A 15,307-nucleotide genomic window follows, 5' to 3' on the forward strand; every position below is an offset into this window, starting at 1 on the left:
TACACCTCATGATGGCCATCTGAGGCTGAAACATGTAGTGTAAAGGAGCAAGATCAAGGACACATAATATATTGTTTGCACTTGGGACGGAGCTTATGTCATTATATCATTTATGTGTATTCCAGTTTAGAATGTACTTTTCCACTCTTGCTTGTGAGAATATATGAGTTGTTTGAAACACATTTGATTTCTGTGGATGTGATATTTTACTGTAATTTTCTGAAGGAGAATTTCTATTTAGCAGCATAGATTGACACACATTTTATTTTTGCGTTATACTCGTATATGTTGCTTATTATGCTATGGTGTTGAATGTTGCATGATGTCAGTATATACTCACAATTTACTTTATGAGTGTTTTTGGTAGTTGATGTACCACTTTATTTATTTCTCATTTTCTTTGTCTTTATTTTTGTCCTGTCTTCCCTTCCTTTGTGGTTCTGACCTTTCCAACACACTATCACCCACAACTGTCTCTTGCAAAAATCACACCACATTATGCCTTATCACATCCATATGGCCAAAACTGGCACCATGCAGCAACAGAACCAATGTAAAGTCCGGAGTGTCCGCCCTATCTTCCACCAGCACTGCATTTGGAACAGCAGCGGCCAATACTCGCCTTGACTCACACACCAATGGCATTGATGAGTCACTGAAACAGCAGGTGCTTGCTGAGGAAGAAGCGGCAATGAACCAGTATAAGGTATTTATCTTCTGAATCCCTCAGATTGATATTCTAATAGAATTGTATGATAAATAGTGCAGGGAAAGTAAAAGACTGAGGAACTGGAAGTGATTCAGTATTCTGAAACAAGTAGCCAGTCCGGTTTCCATGAGTATTACAATTTTGTTCCAATCTCAGGTAAGGGAGGAAGATATTAAAATATAAAGGAAAAAGTAGTATGAGGTGATGAACTGGATTCATCTGTCTTGGGATAGGGACCAGTGGGGGCTCTGGTGAACATTGTAATGAACTTGTCAGTTCCATGAAAGTTAAGGGAAATTTATATATAGTAGTTATGCTAAACCATCACCACAACAAATGTATACTTGCTTTTAATGTTTATGTTTAAACCTTTATTTTGCTACATGTTTCGGTCACTTAGGACCATCATCAGGCAGTCAATATAGCCATAGGAATACGTCTAGTCATTGAACTACTAATATGGATCCATACTAGTGCAACATGTCATATTATAGGATAACAAATTTTCCCTGAAGCTGGTAATAAATATTACAATTAAATATTTAAAATAAAAAAATATATAAAATGTATGTATGATATATTTAAAGTATATATAATTATGTTGATTATAATTACAAAATATTAAACTATTTAAAATGTTGTTAAAACTTATTAAGTTATTAAGAGATCTAAGGTTCAGGTGCTACAGTGTAGTATTAGGCATATTATCTGATTTGTGGGTCCTTGTTAGAAGCCTCCACATAGTAAAACCAAGTCGTGAAGCCCAGGGTAAAGTGTCAATCTGAAAATAAATATCTGTATGTTATTATTTTAGAGGGTATGATATGTTGACATACTGTATCAATAACATGTTTTTCATATGTATTTTGTATATGTTGTTATGAATATGTGATGTTTCGGGCACGCGCATTTCCCGATATGGATTGTGTTATAATATCTGTAATAAAAAATATAAGTTAATGTGTGAGTAGTAGTGATTTTAATATATGAAGTCGGGAATTTTTGTAAATATTAATGATAATGTTACTTATGATCATTAATATGATGTATGCTTTTTCTAGTCTGGGTGTGTGTTGGCACTAACTTTGCTGACAAGCGGCGGTCGCTCAGTCAGTATAGTTCGCTTGCAGACTAAAACCAAGGAGTTTGTTTTTATGTGTGTATGATAGATATATACTACACTGTGCATTGGTTCAGTGTAGACTGATTAGTGGTGATGGTGATGTATTGAATTGATTTTGGATATTGGCAGGGGGGAAGGAAGGAAGGAAGAGGGAAGAAGGGATGGGCTATTGCATTGTGCAGGGGCAGAGGGGATGATGGAATGGGGGCTAATGGGAAGTATTTAATGGATGTATTATATGGGTTTATTTATTATAAGGTCAAAGATGGGATTATGCATATTTGTGTGTCATTCATCTGTATTCTTCTTTTACTTAAGTAGGGGAAATTATTTGATTGGCTGAGCAACATTTTAGCCTCTCAGGAAGGGCTGTGTTTGGTTATACTACTACTACTACTACTACTATACTGATGCTGCTGCTGTCACCACAGTGGCAGCAGCAGCAGCAGCAATAACAACAACTGTTATGGGAGCCTTAGTAGAAGGGTGTAGATATATTCAAGAATTATATACATACCCATTATTGTGCTTTCACTTCTGCTGTCATTAGTGAGATTTCCTGTTCTGTAGTAACTTGCTTGGTAATAAGAATTCCTGATACTTTCAGGCCAAAGTGTCATCACCTACCAGCAGCAGTGGACCCAATACCAACCCCTTCTTGAGCTCCCCAACAGTAGCAGCTCCAGCTACCAACACTACACAACCCATTGTCGATCTGTTTGGCTCTCTGCCTGCTACAGCTGATGCACCTCAGGTTGTTATTCATGTTCATTGTGTTTGGGTGTAACCTTAGTATCATTTAGAACAGAAGTAAACAGTTATTTTAATTATTTTTACTTGCTGGTCAGGTTGGGTTGGACTACTTTGAACTGATCGCAGGAAAATTTCTAATTTTAAAACTGTTAAATACTCATGGTCACCAGATATTCTGTTTTGCTGAATATGCTATACAGAATTTAGAAATACATAAAAGTAACAATATTGACAAGTAATTTGAATGGGATATTCTTTACCAGATATTATTAGGGTGATGAAATCAGGAGAACTAAGGACATGGCTTGTAGTTTGTATGCAGAATGAAAACCTTTCAAAAAATTTTTGTTGCGAAACCTAGAGAAAAGTGACCACTTGGGATACATAGACATAAATGGGAAGATGACATTAAAATGGAACTTAAAGAAATAGGATATTATGATATGGACTGGATTCATCTGGCTGATGCATATAGGAATGGCAGGCCTTTGTTGATGCAGTAATGAGCTCTTCATGAAAGCTTAATAATTTCTTTACCAGGTGAGCGACTTTTAGCTCCTCACTGACTTTACAGTAAGTCTCAAAGAAAATGCAAGTTCCCATAAAGGCCGCCACACACATTTCATTTTACTGTACGATTTACATGCACATACTTTACTCTGAATCTAAGACGGAGTATGTGTATTGAAAAGTTGAAGATTTACCTAGCATGTACAGTCTTTGGCATGGCTTGAAGTAAATCTGTCGGCATTTACAAATTGAAATGAAACTACATTGTTTTGTAGGGACCTCTAATACCTGATTCCATCAAAATTCATCCAGGTATTCAGAAGTTTAAATGCCGGACAGTTGGACACAACACATGCACACATCTCCCCATATTTGCTTTGAACCCATTGATGATGTACAAAACTGCATAATAACTGTAACAGTACAATGAAACACACCCGTATCATAAGCATTAAGTACAAAGGCAAATCGAAAAGTCTTTGCCTCTATTTTTCTTAGCCACAATAATACACATACAGGGAAATCAAAATACAGACAGTGTTCTAAGTACCTTTAACTATTTTTCCGCATAGTCACCACCCCAGTTTAGGTATTTGTCCCATCACACCACTAGTTTGGAGATTCTGCTGTTGTATAATTCGGCCGGTTGAGTGCGTAACCGCCGCCAGACAGCGGTTTTCATGTCATCGTCAGAAAAGAACCTCTGGTCTGCCAGGAACTTCTTCAGTGGACTGAACATGCAGTAATCACGGGGTGCAAGGTCTGGACTATACGCTGCATCCTCCATAATCTCCCATCCGAATGATTGCGGTCGCACCTGGGGATTCTCCTCCATGACAACGCCAGGCCTCATGTGACAAACAGGACTGCTGCCTGACTGCAGTCAGGGTGCAATGGGACAAATGCCTGAGCCAGGGTGGTGACTATGTGGAAAATTAGTCAAAGATACTTAGAACACTGCCTGTATTTTGATTTCCCTGTATGTGTATTATTGTGGCTGAAAAAAAGTAGGGGCGAAGACTTTTCAATTATTCCTCGTAAATAAGATGTTTTGGTACATCATTTCTGTTTATAGGAAATATAAACATTTTGAATGTTTATTTGAAGTCATTTTTACATTCACGTTGTTTCCGCAGTCAACAAAAGCCTCGGACGACTTACTGCAGCTGAGTGCCAACCCATTTGCTGATATGTTCTCAGCTCCAACACAAGCTACTTCTGTCCCAGTAACTGGTGTATCTGACATGTGGTTGTCGAATGGTGAGTATTATTTACGTGGTGCTCTACGTCTTGCTTATAGTGTTGAGGCAAGACATTAAACTGGCGTGTTTTCGTGTTGACAGGTTTTCGTGGAACACAGCCTGCTACAAATGCATTTGTGTCAGATCAGAGTTTCAGTTCTGTCTTTGGAGGAACTGAAACTGGTTCTGGTAAGTAGTAATTACAGATTAAACAGGCAAAAAACAAACAATTGGATTTGAATGGCCACAATCTTGATACATTGTATTGTGCTGAACTTTCTCACCTGCTGTCACCACTTTAAACCCATCTTTTACTCTATAAATAATTTTGTCTTGTATTAATTTTAGTTACTTTCATGTCACCTGTACATAACATGAAGAGCTCATTTTTTTCAATTTTATTTTTGTAACAAGCAGCTGTTTATTGCAGTTGACTTTTTTATTTTTTTATATTGCATGGACCTTTCATGTGTCAGCATAAAATGCTTGTGTGCACTAAATGAGTTTCATTCTCAGTTTCTATACTGAATTTTTACCTAATCCAAAAATGGTAGATCCACTCCGCAAATCCATTCATGTCCATTCCCTGTTGCAGTGTTTCTCAACTGGCAGGATGCATCCAGCTTGTGGGACTTGACAGTCTACTGGGTGTAATATGATGCCTCAAAAAATACTTTCCCTTAATCATTAATATAATTACTAAAAGGTATATATAACTGTAGAAATACATTTCCTGGAAATAGAGCTGTGTTTTTATTATTTTTGACAGAATAACTACTGGGATGCAAGATGCAAAAGGTTGAGAATCACTGCCCTAGTAGAAATGCATAAAGTGAATGGCCAATTGTTGAGAGCGTACAGTACTGTTTTAAGCAAATGTTATGTGAAGTGAAACATTTGCAAAGCCTATAGCACTCTGTCGCTTGAAGAAATATACAGGTACAGAAAATTTCCATAGTGATGTGGCAGCCAGTTATGTTTCAAAATATGTAACGGTTTGAAAGAAACAGTTTTAATTTGGATTAGTGAGTACAGTGTTCATCTGTTCTCTTCACCATGTGTTGTTCTCTCTGCAAGCTGCATCTGCTGGGATGGCCGCTCCGAATCCCTTCATGTCCGACTTTAGCCCAGCTCCTGGTGGCCAGCATGTGACCTCCTCCTCTGCAGGTGGGGGTGGGATGGACCTGTTTGAGGACCAGGGTGCGGGCAACATTAGCCAAATCAGTACTAATGCTGCAGCTGATCTCTTTGGTGCTGACTTTAGTTCTGTGGGTCAGGCTCAGGGACCATCAGTTGGCAGTCAAGGGACAGACTTGTTTGGGAATGTTTCTGGAAGCGATTTCACTGTGCTTCAGCCCACAGAGGCCACAGACATGTCTTTAGGGTTTGAAGGTAATTCAGGAGAGGTACAGGCAGACACAGGTGGTGAGGAAGCAAAGCCTATGGATGGTGTGGTTGGCGTCAGTGAAGGGTCAGAATTAGGGAAACCACATCAATCATTCACTTCATTTCCTGCTCCTGTGCCCCCTGCTCCTGCTCCTTCTCCTGTTGTGCCATCTGGTGCTAGCAAAGTGACATCACCGCCTCCACCACGCCCACCACCACCCACTACAGGAGGAACTCCTCGTACCATGTCTCCTGGTCCTCTGAGTGGGTCCCCAAGTCGTCTCCCACCAGCTTCAGCCACATCCAAGAGTGCATTTGATGACTTGAATGATAGCATCCGAGCTGCATTGGGTGGCTCGCCAACTAGGCCCCCTCCACCTGCTGGTGCTACCACTCAAGTACCAGGACAAGGTGTGGTTCCAGCTCAAACATTTATTGGTGGAGCTGGTATTGCAGGGTTTGGGGGGTTTGATATGCCCCTTCAGGGTCAACCGGGTGGAGCGGTAATCCCACCACAGCAGCAGACTATGATACCAGGGGGAGGAGGGATGGTGTTTGGTCCGCCTGGTGGCGCTCCTATTGGCTATGGTTCTCCAGCAAAGCAAGGAATAAGCATGACAGGTGATGATGTTCGGATGCTGTCTTTGCATTTTGCTACTAGGTGCTCTGGGTAGTGTTTGATATGCTGCTTAACGAACAGAATTAGAATCCAGCAAATGCATCTTGGTTTTTTACTTGCCTTATTAACTGAGTGATTAAGTCTTTATGCCAGTGATATGGAAGTTGTGGTATGTCATGTTGTTTTCTTTTTCTTTGATATCCCTTTTGTGAAACTCAGTATGGATTTCTTTGTGAATTTAGTACTTCTTATATTGATAAACATGTACACTGACCAGAATAACAAGGCTCGCTCACCTTCTGATAACAGCTGTGGCACCATGCAACAAATGAAACCATATATATCAGAGATTAATCTCAACTCAACATTGTATGTGTTTCTATGATAATAGGCAATACAGTGATATGCCATTACTCTGAATATAATTTTTAATAGAAATGTGATAAAGTTAGGAATTTGTGGAAGAATATATGAAATGATTACAGTACCTTCTTGTTAGAATTTGCACAATTAAGTGTGCCTGTCAGTTTTTGCTTGACTGTTTTGGGAGAGCTGCTGAACAATTTTCTTTCCATTTATGGCCACCAGTCTTAATACATCTGAACCCCTTTGACTTTATTGTAAGGTATCTGAAGAAGTAATGTTCAGAGCAAATGCATGCTCAATAGAAGAACTGAAATGAAGAGTCGACATATTTCACTGGCACTACTCAGAGTTCTGCAGAATGTTGTTTATTTTTTATGAAGAGCAGATATCATATAGTGGATATATTCCATCAAGAAACAGATTCTTGAAGTGTATACAATATATCGTTCTTTCATGTTTTGGTGTTAAGTCACAACATTTTTCAAAATGTCAGATGATGATTATGATGATGATGTAATAAAGAAGTAACCCCATGTAAATATCATCACTGGAATTAAACCTATGGCACATTTCAAAATAATTCATTAGAGCCAGTTTGCTTCTGTGAGTCTTTGAGTGCAGATAATAACGCTATCCTGCTAGGTGAATGGAGTCTTTTATATTTGGTGTTTAAGTTTTTAGAACAGTTTACTGCTAATACATTATATTTGTTCAAAGTAAACAGTGTGGGTGAATGCTAAATGAAGGCCCATATGTATTTCAATGAATGGTGACAAGTTTGGAACTGGTTCAGATTGAAACTATAATTTTCCATGAAGAAAATATTATATATATATATATGTGTGTGTGTGTGTTTATTTCCTTGATACAACATATTCTTTCTTGAGATAGTTACTGTAAAGTGCTGAAGTTGTTTGGAGTGTGTCTGCACAGAAGACAGCATACTTGTTATATGCTGTACACATAGCAATCTGTGGTTTTATCTACTTGTCTAACAAAAAAAAATCATGATTGCCTATTCACTACATATACCATCTTTGGGTATCCTTGTGTCTTTTGTTCATCTACCATGAGGAAATATGAGATGCCATATTGCTGTGCATGCAATTAATCACATGGTATTGATGTGACTATTTACAATAAAATAGTTGCAAATTCACAGATTTAAATTGCATCATTTTTAGAAATGACAATGGTGATTTGGTATAGTAACTACCTCATATTATTTAGCCTTTTATGTCTGCTTGTTCTCTTTTATACATACGTGTATTATTTTTATGCTCTTCACTCCTTCATATCATCACATGTAGCTGCTGTAGTGTTGTTATACAATTCTTAGTGTTGTGGTAGAATCATAAGTTTTACATACATATCTCGTGTAACACTTTTTAGTTAAGAAAACCATATTTTGCATATTCGTTGGGGTAAATTTGTAATGATGAACATCTGTCATAATCATCAAAACTGCAAGAATGAGTAACATGTTTCTTACCTGTATCACATTTCACCTTTGTTCTATCCACTTTCCGTACTATGCTCTGCTTTCCATTTAATATGAGGGCTATTTGGAAAGTGACCTCCAGTGAGCTGTTAACAAAATAAACAGTGAGAAAAAAAATATTGTGTACAAAAGATGTGTATATACTTAAGCTATTTCTCAACATAGTCACCACCAGAATTGAGGCACTTGTATTGGGGAATAAGTTTTTGTATGCCTGTGCCAAAGAAGTCTGCCGCCTGTGAGCTCAGCCACGTTTTGACACCTTCCATCAACTCATTATTGTTGAAGTGCTGTGATCCCAACCAGTTTTTGTTGTAGGTAAACAGGTGGTAGTTGTTAGGAGCAGGATCAGGGCTGTAAGGAGGGTAGTCAGACAACTTCCAGTTGAAATGCTCCAGCAGTGCATGAGTGCAAACAGCTGTATGCGGGCATGCATTGTCAAGGAGGACCACTACACTGGATTTCAGCATTCCACACCATTTGTTCTAAATGGCGCTGCACAGTTTTTTAGTGTTTCACAGTACACTTCTGACATTATTGTAGTCCATTTTTGCATGAATTCCACCATCAGCTCCTCTTTCCTCTCCCAGAAAACAGTTGCCATAAGCTTTCTGGCAGACAACATTTGTTTAAACTTTATTTGCTTGTTTGGTGAGTGTGTGTGCGCGCAGCCACCGCTTTGACTTCTCTTTGGTTTCAGCATTCACAAATGAAACCCAGGTTTTATCACCTGTTACTCATATGATGTGATTGAAAAATCCATTTCCATCTTTGTGATATTGCTCTACAAACGTCAAAGCCAAAGCCATCTTGGGCAAAACTTGTGATAGCCTAGCCCAGCTGTGGTGCTCTCATAGAGAAGAGTGCGTGAAATTTGTGGAAGTTCACACAGAAGTTCTGAAATTGTGAAGTGCCATATTTTACAGGTTTTTTGGTCAACACTTTGAATAAAATCGTCACTCACTACAGATGGCCGACCACTTCACTCTTCATCATGAATGTTTGTTAGCCCATCTTTGAACATTCTAAACTATTGACTTGCAGTGCCTTCACTCATTGCATTTTGGTCATAAACTGCACATAATGCATGATGAATTTCCACAGCACTCAAGTTTTATCATGAAGAAATCAGGTAACAGCATGAGTTTCGCAGCTGGGGGTGATTGTCAATCGCAGGACACATCATAACTCACTCTGTAGAGACAAGAACAGACACTAGGTGACCAGTTATATGATGATTTACAAGGCAATGAATCATGTGACACTATCTCACATGCATGAGCTCTCCCCTACTCCTACATTAGTTGCCTAAAAGAAATGGAGGTTACTTTCCAAAAGGCCCTCATATATTAAAATGAACATGACAGGATAAAAATTGAAACCCATACATCAGGCAAGGTCCGAAAGTATGAACACTGCAAGAAGAATATTTGACAAAATTGACGGTATGATGATGTGTACATGGCTATCAATAGAATTCCTTCCAGAGCTTCATAAGTAAATACTTATATATTGGATAAACAGCTGTTGATGAGACCAGTGGCAAGATGGAGAAGCCTAGTGAGTGGACATAATATGAATGCAAAGGAAAGAATGAAGAGTGTGGACATGAATACTGAAAAGTGCTTATGGATGGATGGGCAGACAGAGAGAAAAAAAAAGGAGATGGCTTCACTGTGGAGCAACCCAGCTTGGTGAAAATCTCAGTTGATGTCAGACACAGTGACAGACTGGGAGGAGACTTTCAAGAAGATGAGCAGAAGATTTATGGAGAAATATCAGAGGATATTAAGCAAAAATTTCCTCAGTTATATGGTGACTTGCAAAGACCAGACTGTATAATGTTTATTGGTTGTTTAACATCATTCTAATTGGATGGCAACTCTCTACAGACATGAGGGAATATATAACGTGTCATATGCAGCGTCATACATAAAAACAGTCACTGATTGTCAGTAGCTGTCCCACTCTTCCTTTGGTCTGTGATATTACATATCTTCGTTAAGAATATTCATAGCAAGAAATAACCGATATATGTATATTTTCATAGACTGTGATGTGATAAGTATTCTTGTGTGCATTGCATTTCCAAGTTTTTCCTTATATAAAAAACACACAACACTGTACTTCTGATTATTGGTTCTGATGCTGAAGAGAAAGCACACAAATTATAAAAACACAGTCCAAGTTCATTGCCTGATTACTGAATATAAAAAGTGTGAAATGTACACGTAGGGTCCGATTTGTTCAATTATCTCAAAAACTGTATGACTTGTGGGGGAAAAAAGTTTGTTTGAAACATTTTTCATTCTAATAAATATATAGTGAGTTATATTTGAGATATGCAGAGAAACACATATAGATCTTCATTTAAAGTGGTCATTAAAAAATTGTCTGATCTAAATAAAAATTTTAAATGGTTGTTTCTCTGTAATATTCTTCAATATCAAATTTAATATAAATCTGTTCAGCAGTTCTGAAGTTTCACGAGCACAGACAGGCACACAGACTAAGCAAACTTACTGGGCTCTCTGCAGGATCATGAGCACACTTACAAAGGTGCAGGAATAAATTACAAATGGGACAGTTTGCATATGGATAATCAGAAGTATACATTGTGGTTGTTGTTGTTGTTGTTGTTATTGTTATTGTTGTGGTTGTTAAAATTTTTGTATTCTGTTATCTCATTTCTAAGCACTATTTGGATGCATGAATAGAGCATGTCAGATTTCATGATAGAGGCATAGTAGAAATTCTCACAGTTTCCATTGTTGAGTTGCAGTATGCTTGTACATTCTATAAATTCTTGCAACCTGTCAGATCAGCTACTCAGACATTGTTAGCCATCTCTTAATTACTGATGAATGGATAAAATTCAATTCCCGATCACCTGTAACGTTTTATAACTATATGTAAACAATTTAACAATTTTATTTCTTGTAAAGAAATAAATATTTTTTTTGAGATACGACACACTCACTGGCAGTTTAAAGAAATGACCTACACGTTTATTCTTTTTTTGTTTTAATTATGAGCAGCACAGAAGCTGCATGCCTTATAATAAACATCCTTATACATCTTTTTTTCATAAATGTATTTGTGTTGGCAACTTGTCAAGCTTGAGAGTTTATTTCTTTCTTTATGAAATTTGGAGTTGTCATTTCTTTAATGTAGTTTATAAGTCATATAAATTATTTTGTATAAAATTTAAAATCAGTTTGCTTAATGTGTTATACTTATTGTCCCATAAGTCTGGAAGCATAGTCAACAGAATCTGCAAGAACAAATTGTCACTGCATGCAATGAGATCACACCATAGACAATACATCAGCCCTGTCCAACGCGGCGCCCGTGGTATATTTTTCTGGCGNTATATTATTGTTTTGGATTGTCAGAAACATTTGTACATTTGCTTCAGCATTGTTGCTGTATATATTGAGCATATTTTATAAGAGTTGTTTCTAAATTTCCGGATTTCAGTATGGTTCCAGACTGTGTTATGGTATACTTCATGGAATACTTGACTTAATTACCAATATAGAAACATGGTTCTAATAAAAATTGCACACATTTTAAGACAGTGATAACTTGAAATAACGCTATAGTAATTAAAGCTTGTTTGGGTCTATTAACATGAACAATTTTACAGCTGGTGCCCTCTGTAATGTAATGTAACTTAATATTCCAGCACCTGGAGGTGGAGGAACCGCAGGTGCTGCACAGCCCAGTGACCCAGCAAGTGGGAAAGTGTTGACTGGTGATCTTGACAGCAGTCTTGCTTCCCTTGCACAGAATCTCTCCATTAACAAAGGTGGTCAGGCATCAGTGAAGTTAGTATATTTACATATTTAAATTCAGTATATGATAGTGGATTTAGCATCACATAACACAACTGTCAAAGCTGTCATCCTTCAGTGTCATTTATCACTAGTTAGAACTGTGTCAGTTCAGACCAGTATACTTAATGTAGCACTGTGGGTGGTGTTTGCAGAGTGCTAAAGTATGCATTGAATTAAATTTGGAATGAGCTCTGTTTAAGTTTGATAAATACATGTACTCAGAACTTCAAAACTTGCATTTCTGTCAGTATTTTTTAATTGCAGTACAGTGCTTTCTCTGTGTTATAAAATCTGTACAGGATCTTATTATTATGGAAACCAAGATGTCTCAGTGTAGCAATTAAGCTACCAGCTGGATATCTGGAACTGAAGCTCAGTTGCTGGTAAAGAAAGAATTTTTATCTTCATCAAGACCAGCCCTAGGGCCCATCCTGCATCTTATCCATTGTGTATGAGGGGCAGGTGAAATAGTTGGGGATGAAGTTGATCACTCACTTTGATCTGATGCTGTTATTAAGTATAATGCTACAATACCTCCACTTCCTCATACGTCTTCATGGCATGATGCGAAATTAAGCACAGAGGCAATGTGACCTTTTACCGTTTTCATAAGACGTGAACCCTACTGAAAGGTAAATCTTCCCCAACTCTGCTTATAACTTATGTCTTGAGAAAGCACAGTCAAACACACATAGGGTATAAACGTTTTTCTTGTAATCTTATGCTCTGTGTCACCATATAGTCTGTTAGGTGGTTTCCAGTTGTTAGATAAAACTACTGCCTCTATTTTCATGAAATGTTGCTAAACACATTTGAGTGCACAGTGTTGTAACCTAGAAGACCACACTGAATTTTCATTGCCATGAAAACCTCAAATCTCATATATGGAGAGACAACTTAAACGGAATTTTGTCTGTATGATTGAGGCAGCATGTTCCTCCAGAATGGTGGTAACTACCTACAAAAATGCAGTATCATGAACCAGAAAACAGCATTTAATTTTTGTTGCCATGAAAACATCAAGTCTCATAAACATATCCTGCTTTGTTATCTGTAGAGGAGTCCAGTGGAATTCACCAAAGAATGTGGCAAAACCTGGTGGTATAGGCTGGAGCCCACAACCAATGGCTGCCACAACAGGTGCAGGTTACAGACCTATGGTGAGTCTCATGCAGTTCCCCCTGTATCACTGTAATACCCTGCTGCTTCTTTTAGTTTGTTAGGTTTGTTGGTGTTCAGAATTACTTTGCTGTTTCATCACTGGCCTGAGCATGAAGGTGGCAATATGCTATACTATTTTCAGGGCCATGGAATGACCACTATGAATGTCCCTGTTCAGTTCCCATCATTGCAGCCTTTGGTGAGTATCCTGGCCAAGACATTGCTTTGTAATGCCTAATTTGCTTCTTACATTATCAGTTGTCTGTTTTAATATGTTTTTATTTAAAAACAGTAGAACTCATCATATATTTTTGTAAATATTGTACAGTTCGCAGAATGAACTATAAGTCTGAATTTGCTCAGTAAATGACAAAGATTTTATATGTTTGGGATTACTGAGTTTTTGGGCTTCAACCATCATCTAGTATTCTAAAGAAAACAACATTTTGGAAACTTAATGTTTCCATCTTCAGGTGAAAGAGTAGGAGGCACCTTGTCTGCAGGAGCTCACCTTGAATGCTGTGCAACTTTTCTTTGTTGTAACTGAGCTGTATATGCATCCAAGGACAGGATTTGTCAGTGAGAGATAACAAAAATGTACAATAAAATTGTGGAAAGTCATATAATGACACAAAACTAAGGTAGAGAAGCAGAAGATATGTACATGAAGCCAAACCAAACAGCCAGATCCACAGACACCAATATGTAGGGGAAAATGGAAGATTTTCTTATTTTACAATACCTGTCTACCACTGGTGCCATCTGCAGAACAAAAACTGTACCCTAAAACTAAACTCATACAGGTAACCTTGAAGAGTCTCTGATATCATGCTGACCTTCCTTGTGAGTTGCTAACCTCACTCCTATTAAGGGGAATCCATGTGGGAGAAATTTCCAAGCTGGGTTCACTGATCAGATCATGACTTCTTCATAGGCATGCTGGGATGGTTTCCATGTTTCTAGAAATCTTGGTTTTCGGATGTGATTGGTTAAACATGCCATATGGCCTGATTCCTTGTGTTTTGCATACTTGCTGTTACTTTCAATTTCCAAAATCCCGGCCTCATCCCCACCTACTCTGTGACTTCCTACATAGACATGTTGGGCCAGTTTTGATTTTTCTAGAAGACAGTTTGTAAATTTCTCCCTTTATCATCATTGAGGTTAGCAGCATGTAGGGAAGGTCAGTATGATTGATAAGGCTCTTCTTGGGACTCAATGTGATTTTAGTTATGTGTTACAGTTTTTGTTCTGCAGATGTTAGTAGTGCTAGGTGAGTGCAGTAAAACAAGAAATCTGTGGTTTTCTCTACACATTGGTGTTTATGGCTCTGGTTGCTGGTTTGGCTGAATGCATTTTCGAGGGTTATTCGGAAAGTAACCTCTGGGTAGCTGTTAACAAATCAAGCAATGGAAAAAATTATTATATACAAAAATTCTCATCTGCTGTCTAAACACATAAAAATTAGAATATAATACAAAACTATAATTTTGCTCGTGGTTTTGTGGAATGTGAATATGGTGTTCTAAAAGTGGAATCACTCATATAATGGAAACATATGTATGTTGCTTACATACTTACTTTCTGACTCACCCACTAACACACATCATGGTTATGATAAACCTTAAAGTTTGTTACAGTATCAACAGAAAACTGTCACAAGCCATAATCCAATCCAAGTGGTCTTTTTAAAGGATGTTTGCGTGCCAGTACATGTAGGCCTCTGTGTGTTTCCTATTTGTGCTACGTGTTGAATGCTTGTTAAATTCTTGACTGGATAGCCCTGTCAGTATTATGTGAAGAGTAGAAATGACTGGTCCCAGTTCTTTTCAGCAGGTCAGTATAGCAGTAACATTCTACACTAATCATGGGGAGGTACCAAGTTTGAATCTTGATCGTAGCTGTTCCCTTCAAAATTCTTACCTAAGTTACTCATGGTTCATAATCATCCTTATGTCTTGTATGTATGTATGTTCATTCTTCTGGCTGAGGGTCCTGATATAAAACCCTTTGCCTGTTTGAGTCCAATTATTGATTCCCAGTATGTTCTATGATTTCTATCAGTCCAGTCCTTGATCACTTTTTTGGCAACTCCAGTT

At 37.8% G+C, this 15,307-nt stretch overlaps 1 protein-coding gene across 4 annotated transcripts in view; it reads left to right on the plus strand.

Moving 5' to 3' along the window:
- The window catches only part of LOC111861730 (phosphatidylinositol-binding clathrin assembly protein), a 56,684-nt gene that overhangs the window by 24,182 nt on the left and 17,195 nt on the right, over positions 1 to 15,307 (plus strand). For 2 of the 4 annotated variants that reach the window (XM_023846536.2, XM_023846534.2), the window contains 8 exons: positions 541 to 706; positions 2,440 to 2,586; positions 4,232 to 4,355; positions 4,439 to 4,525; positions 5,414 to 6,343; positions 11,897 to 12,038; positions 13,105 to 13,207; positions 13,351 to 13,407. In XM_023846536.2, the coding sequence (XP_023702304.1) occupies positions 541 to 706; positions 2,440 to 2,586; positions 4,232 to 4,355; positions 4,439 to 4,525; positions 5,414 to 6,343; positions 11,897 to 12,038; positions 13,105 to 13,207; positions 13,351 to 13,407 (1,756 nt within the window). The remainder of the gene's footprint in view (positions 1 to 540; positions 707 to 2,439; positions 2,587 to 4,231; positions 4,356 to 4,438; positions 4,526 to 5,413; positions 6,344 to 11,896; positions 12,039 to 13,104; positions 13,208 to 13,350; positions 13,408 to 15,307) is intronic. The other 2 variants (XM_023846532.2, XM_023846535.2) reach the window with 1 other exon arrangement.

This window comes from Cryptotermes secundus, unplaced genomic scaffold (genome assembly GCF_002891405.2).
Source record: "Cryptotermes secundus unplaced genomic scaffold, Csec_1.0 scaffold309, whole genome shotgun sequence".
NCBI lineage: Eukaryota > Metazoa > Arthropoda > Insecta > Blattodea > Kalotermitidae > Cryptotermes > Cryptotermes secundus.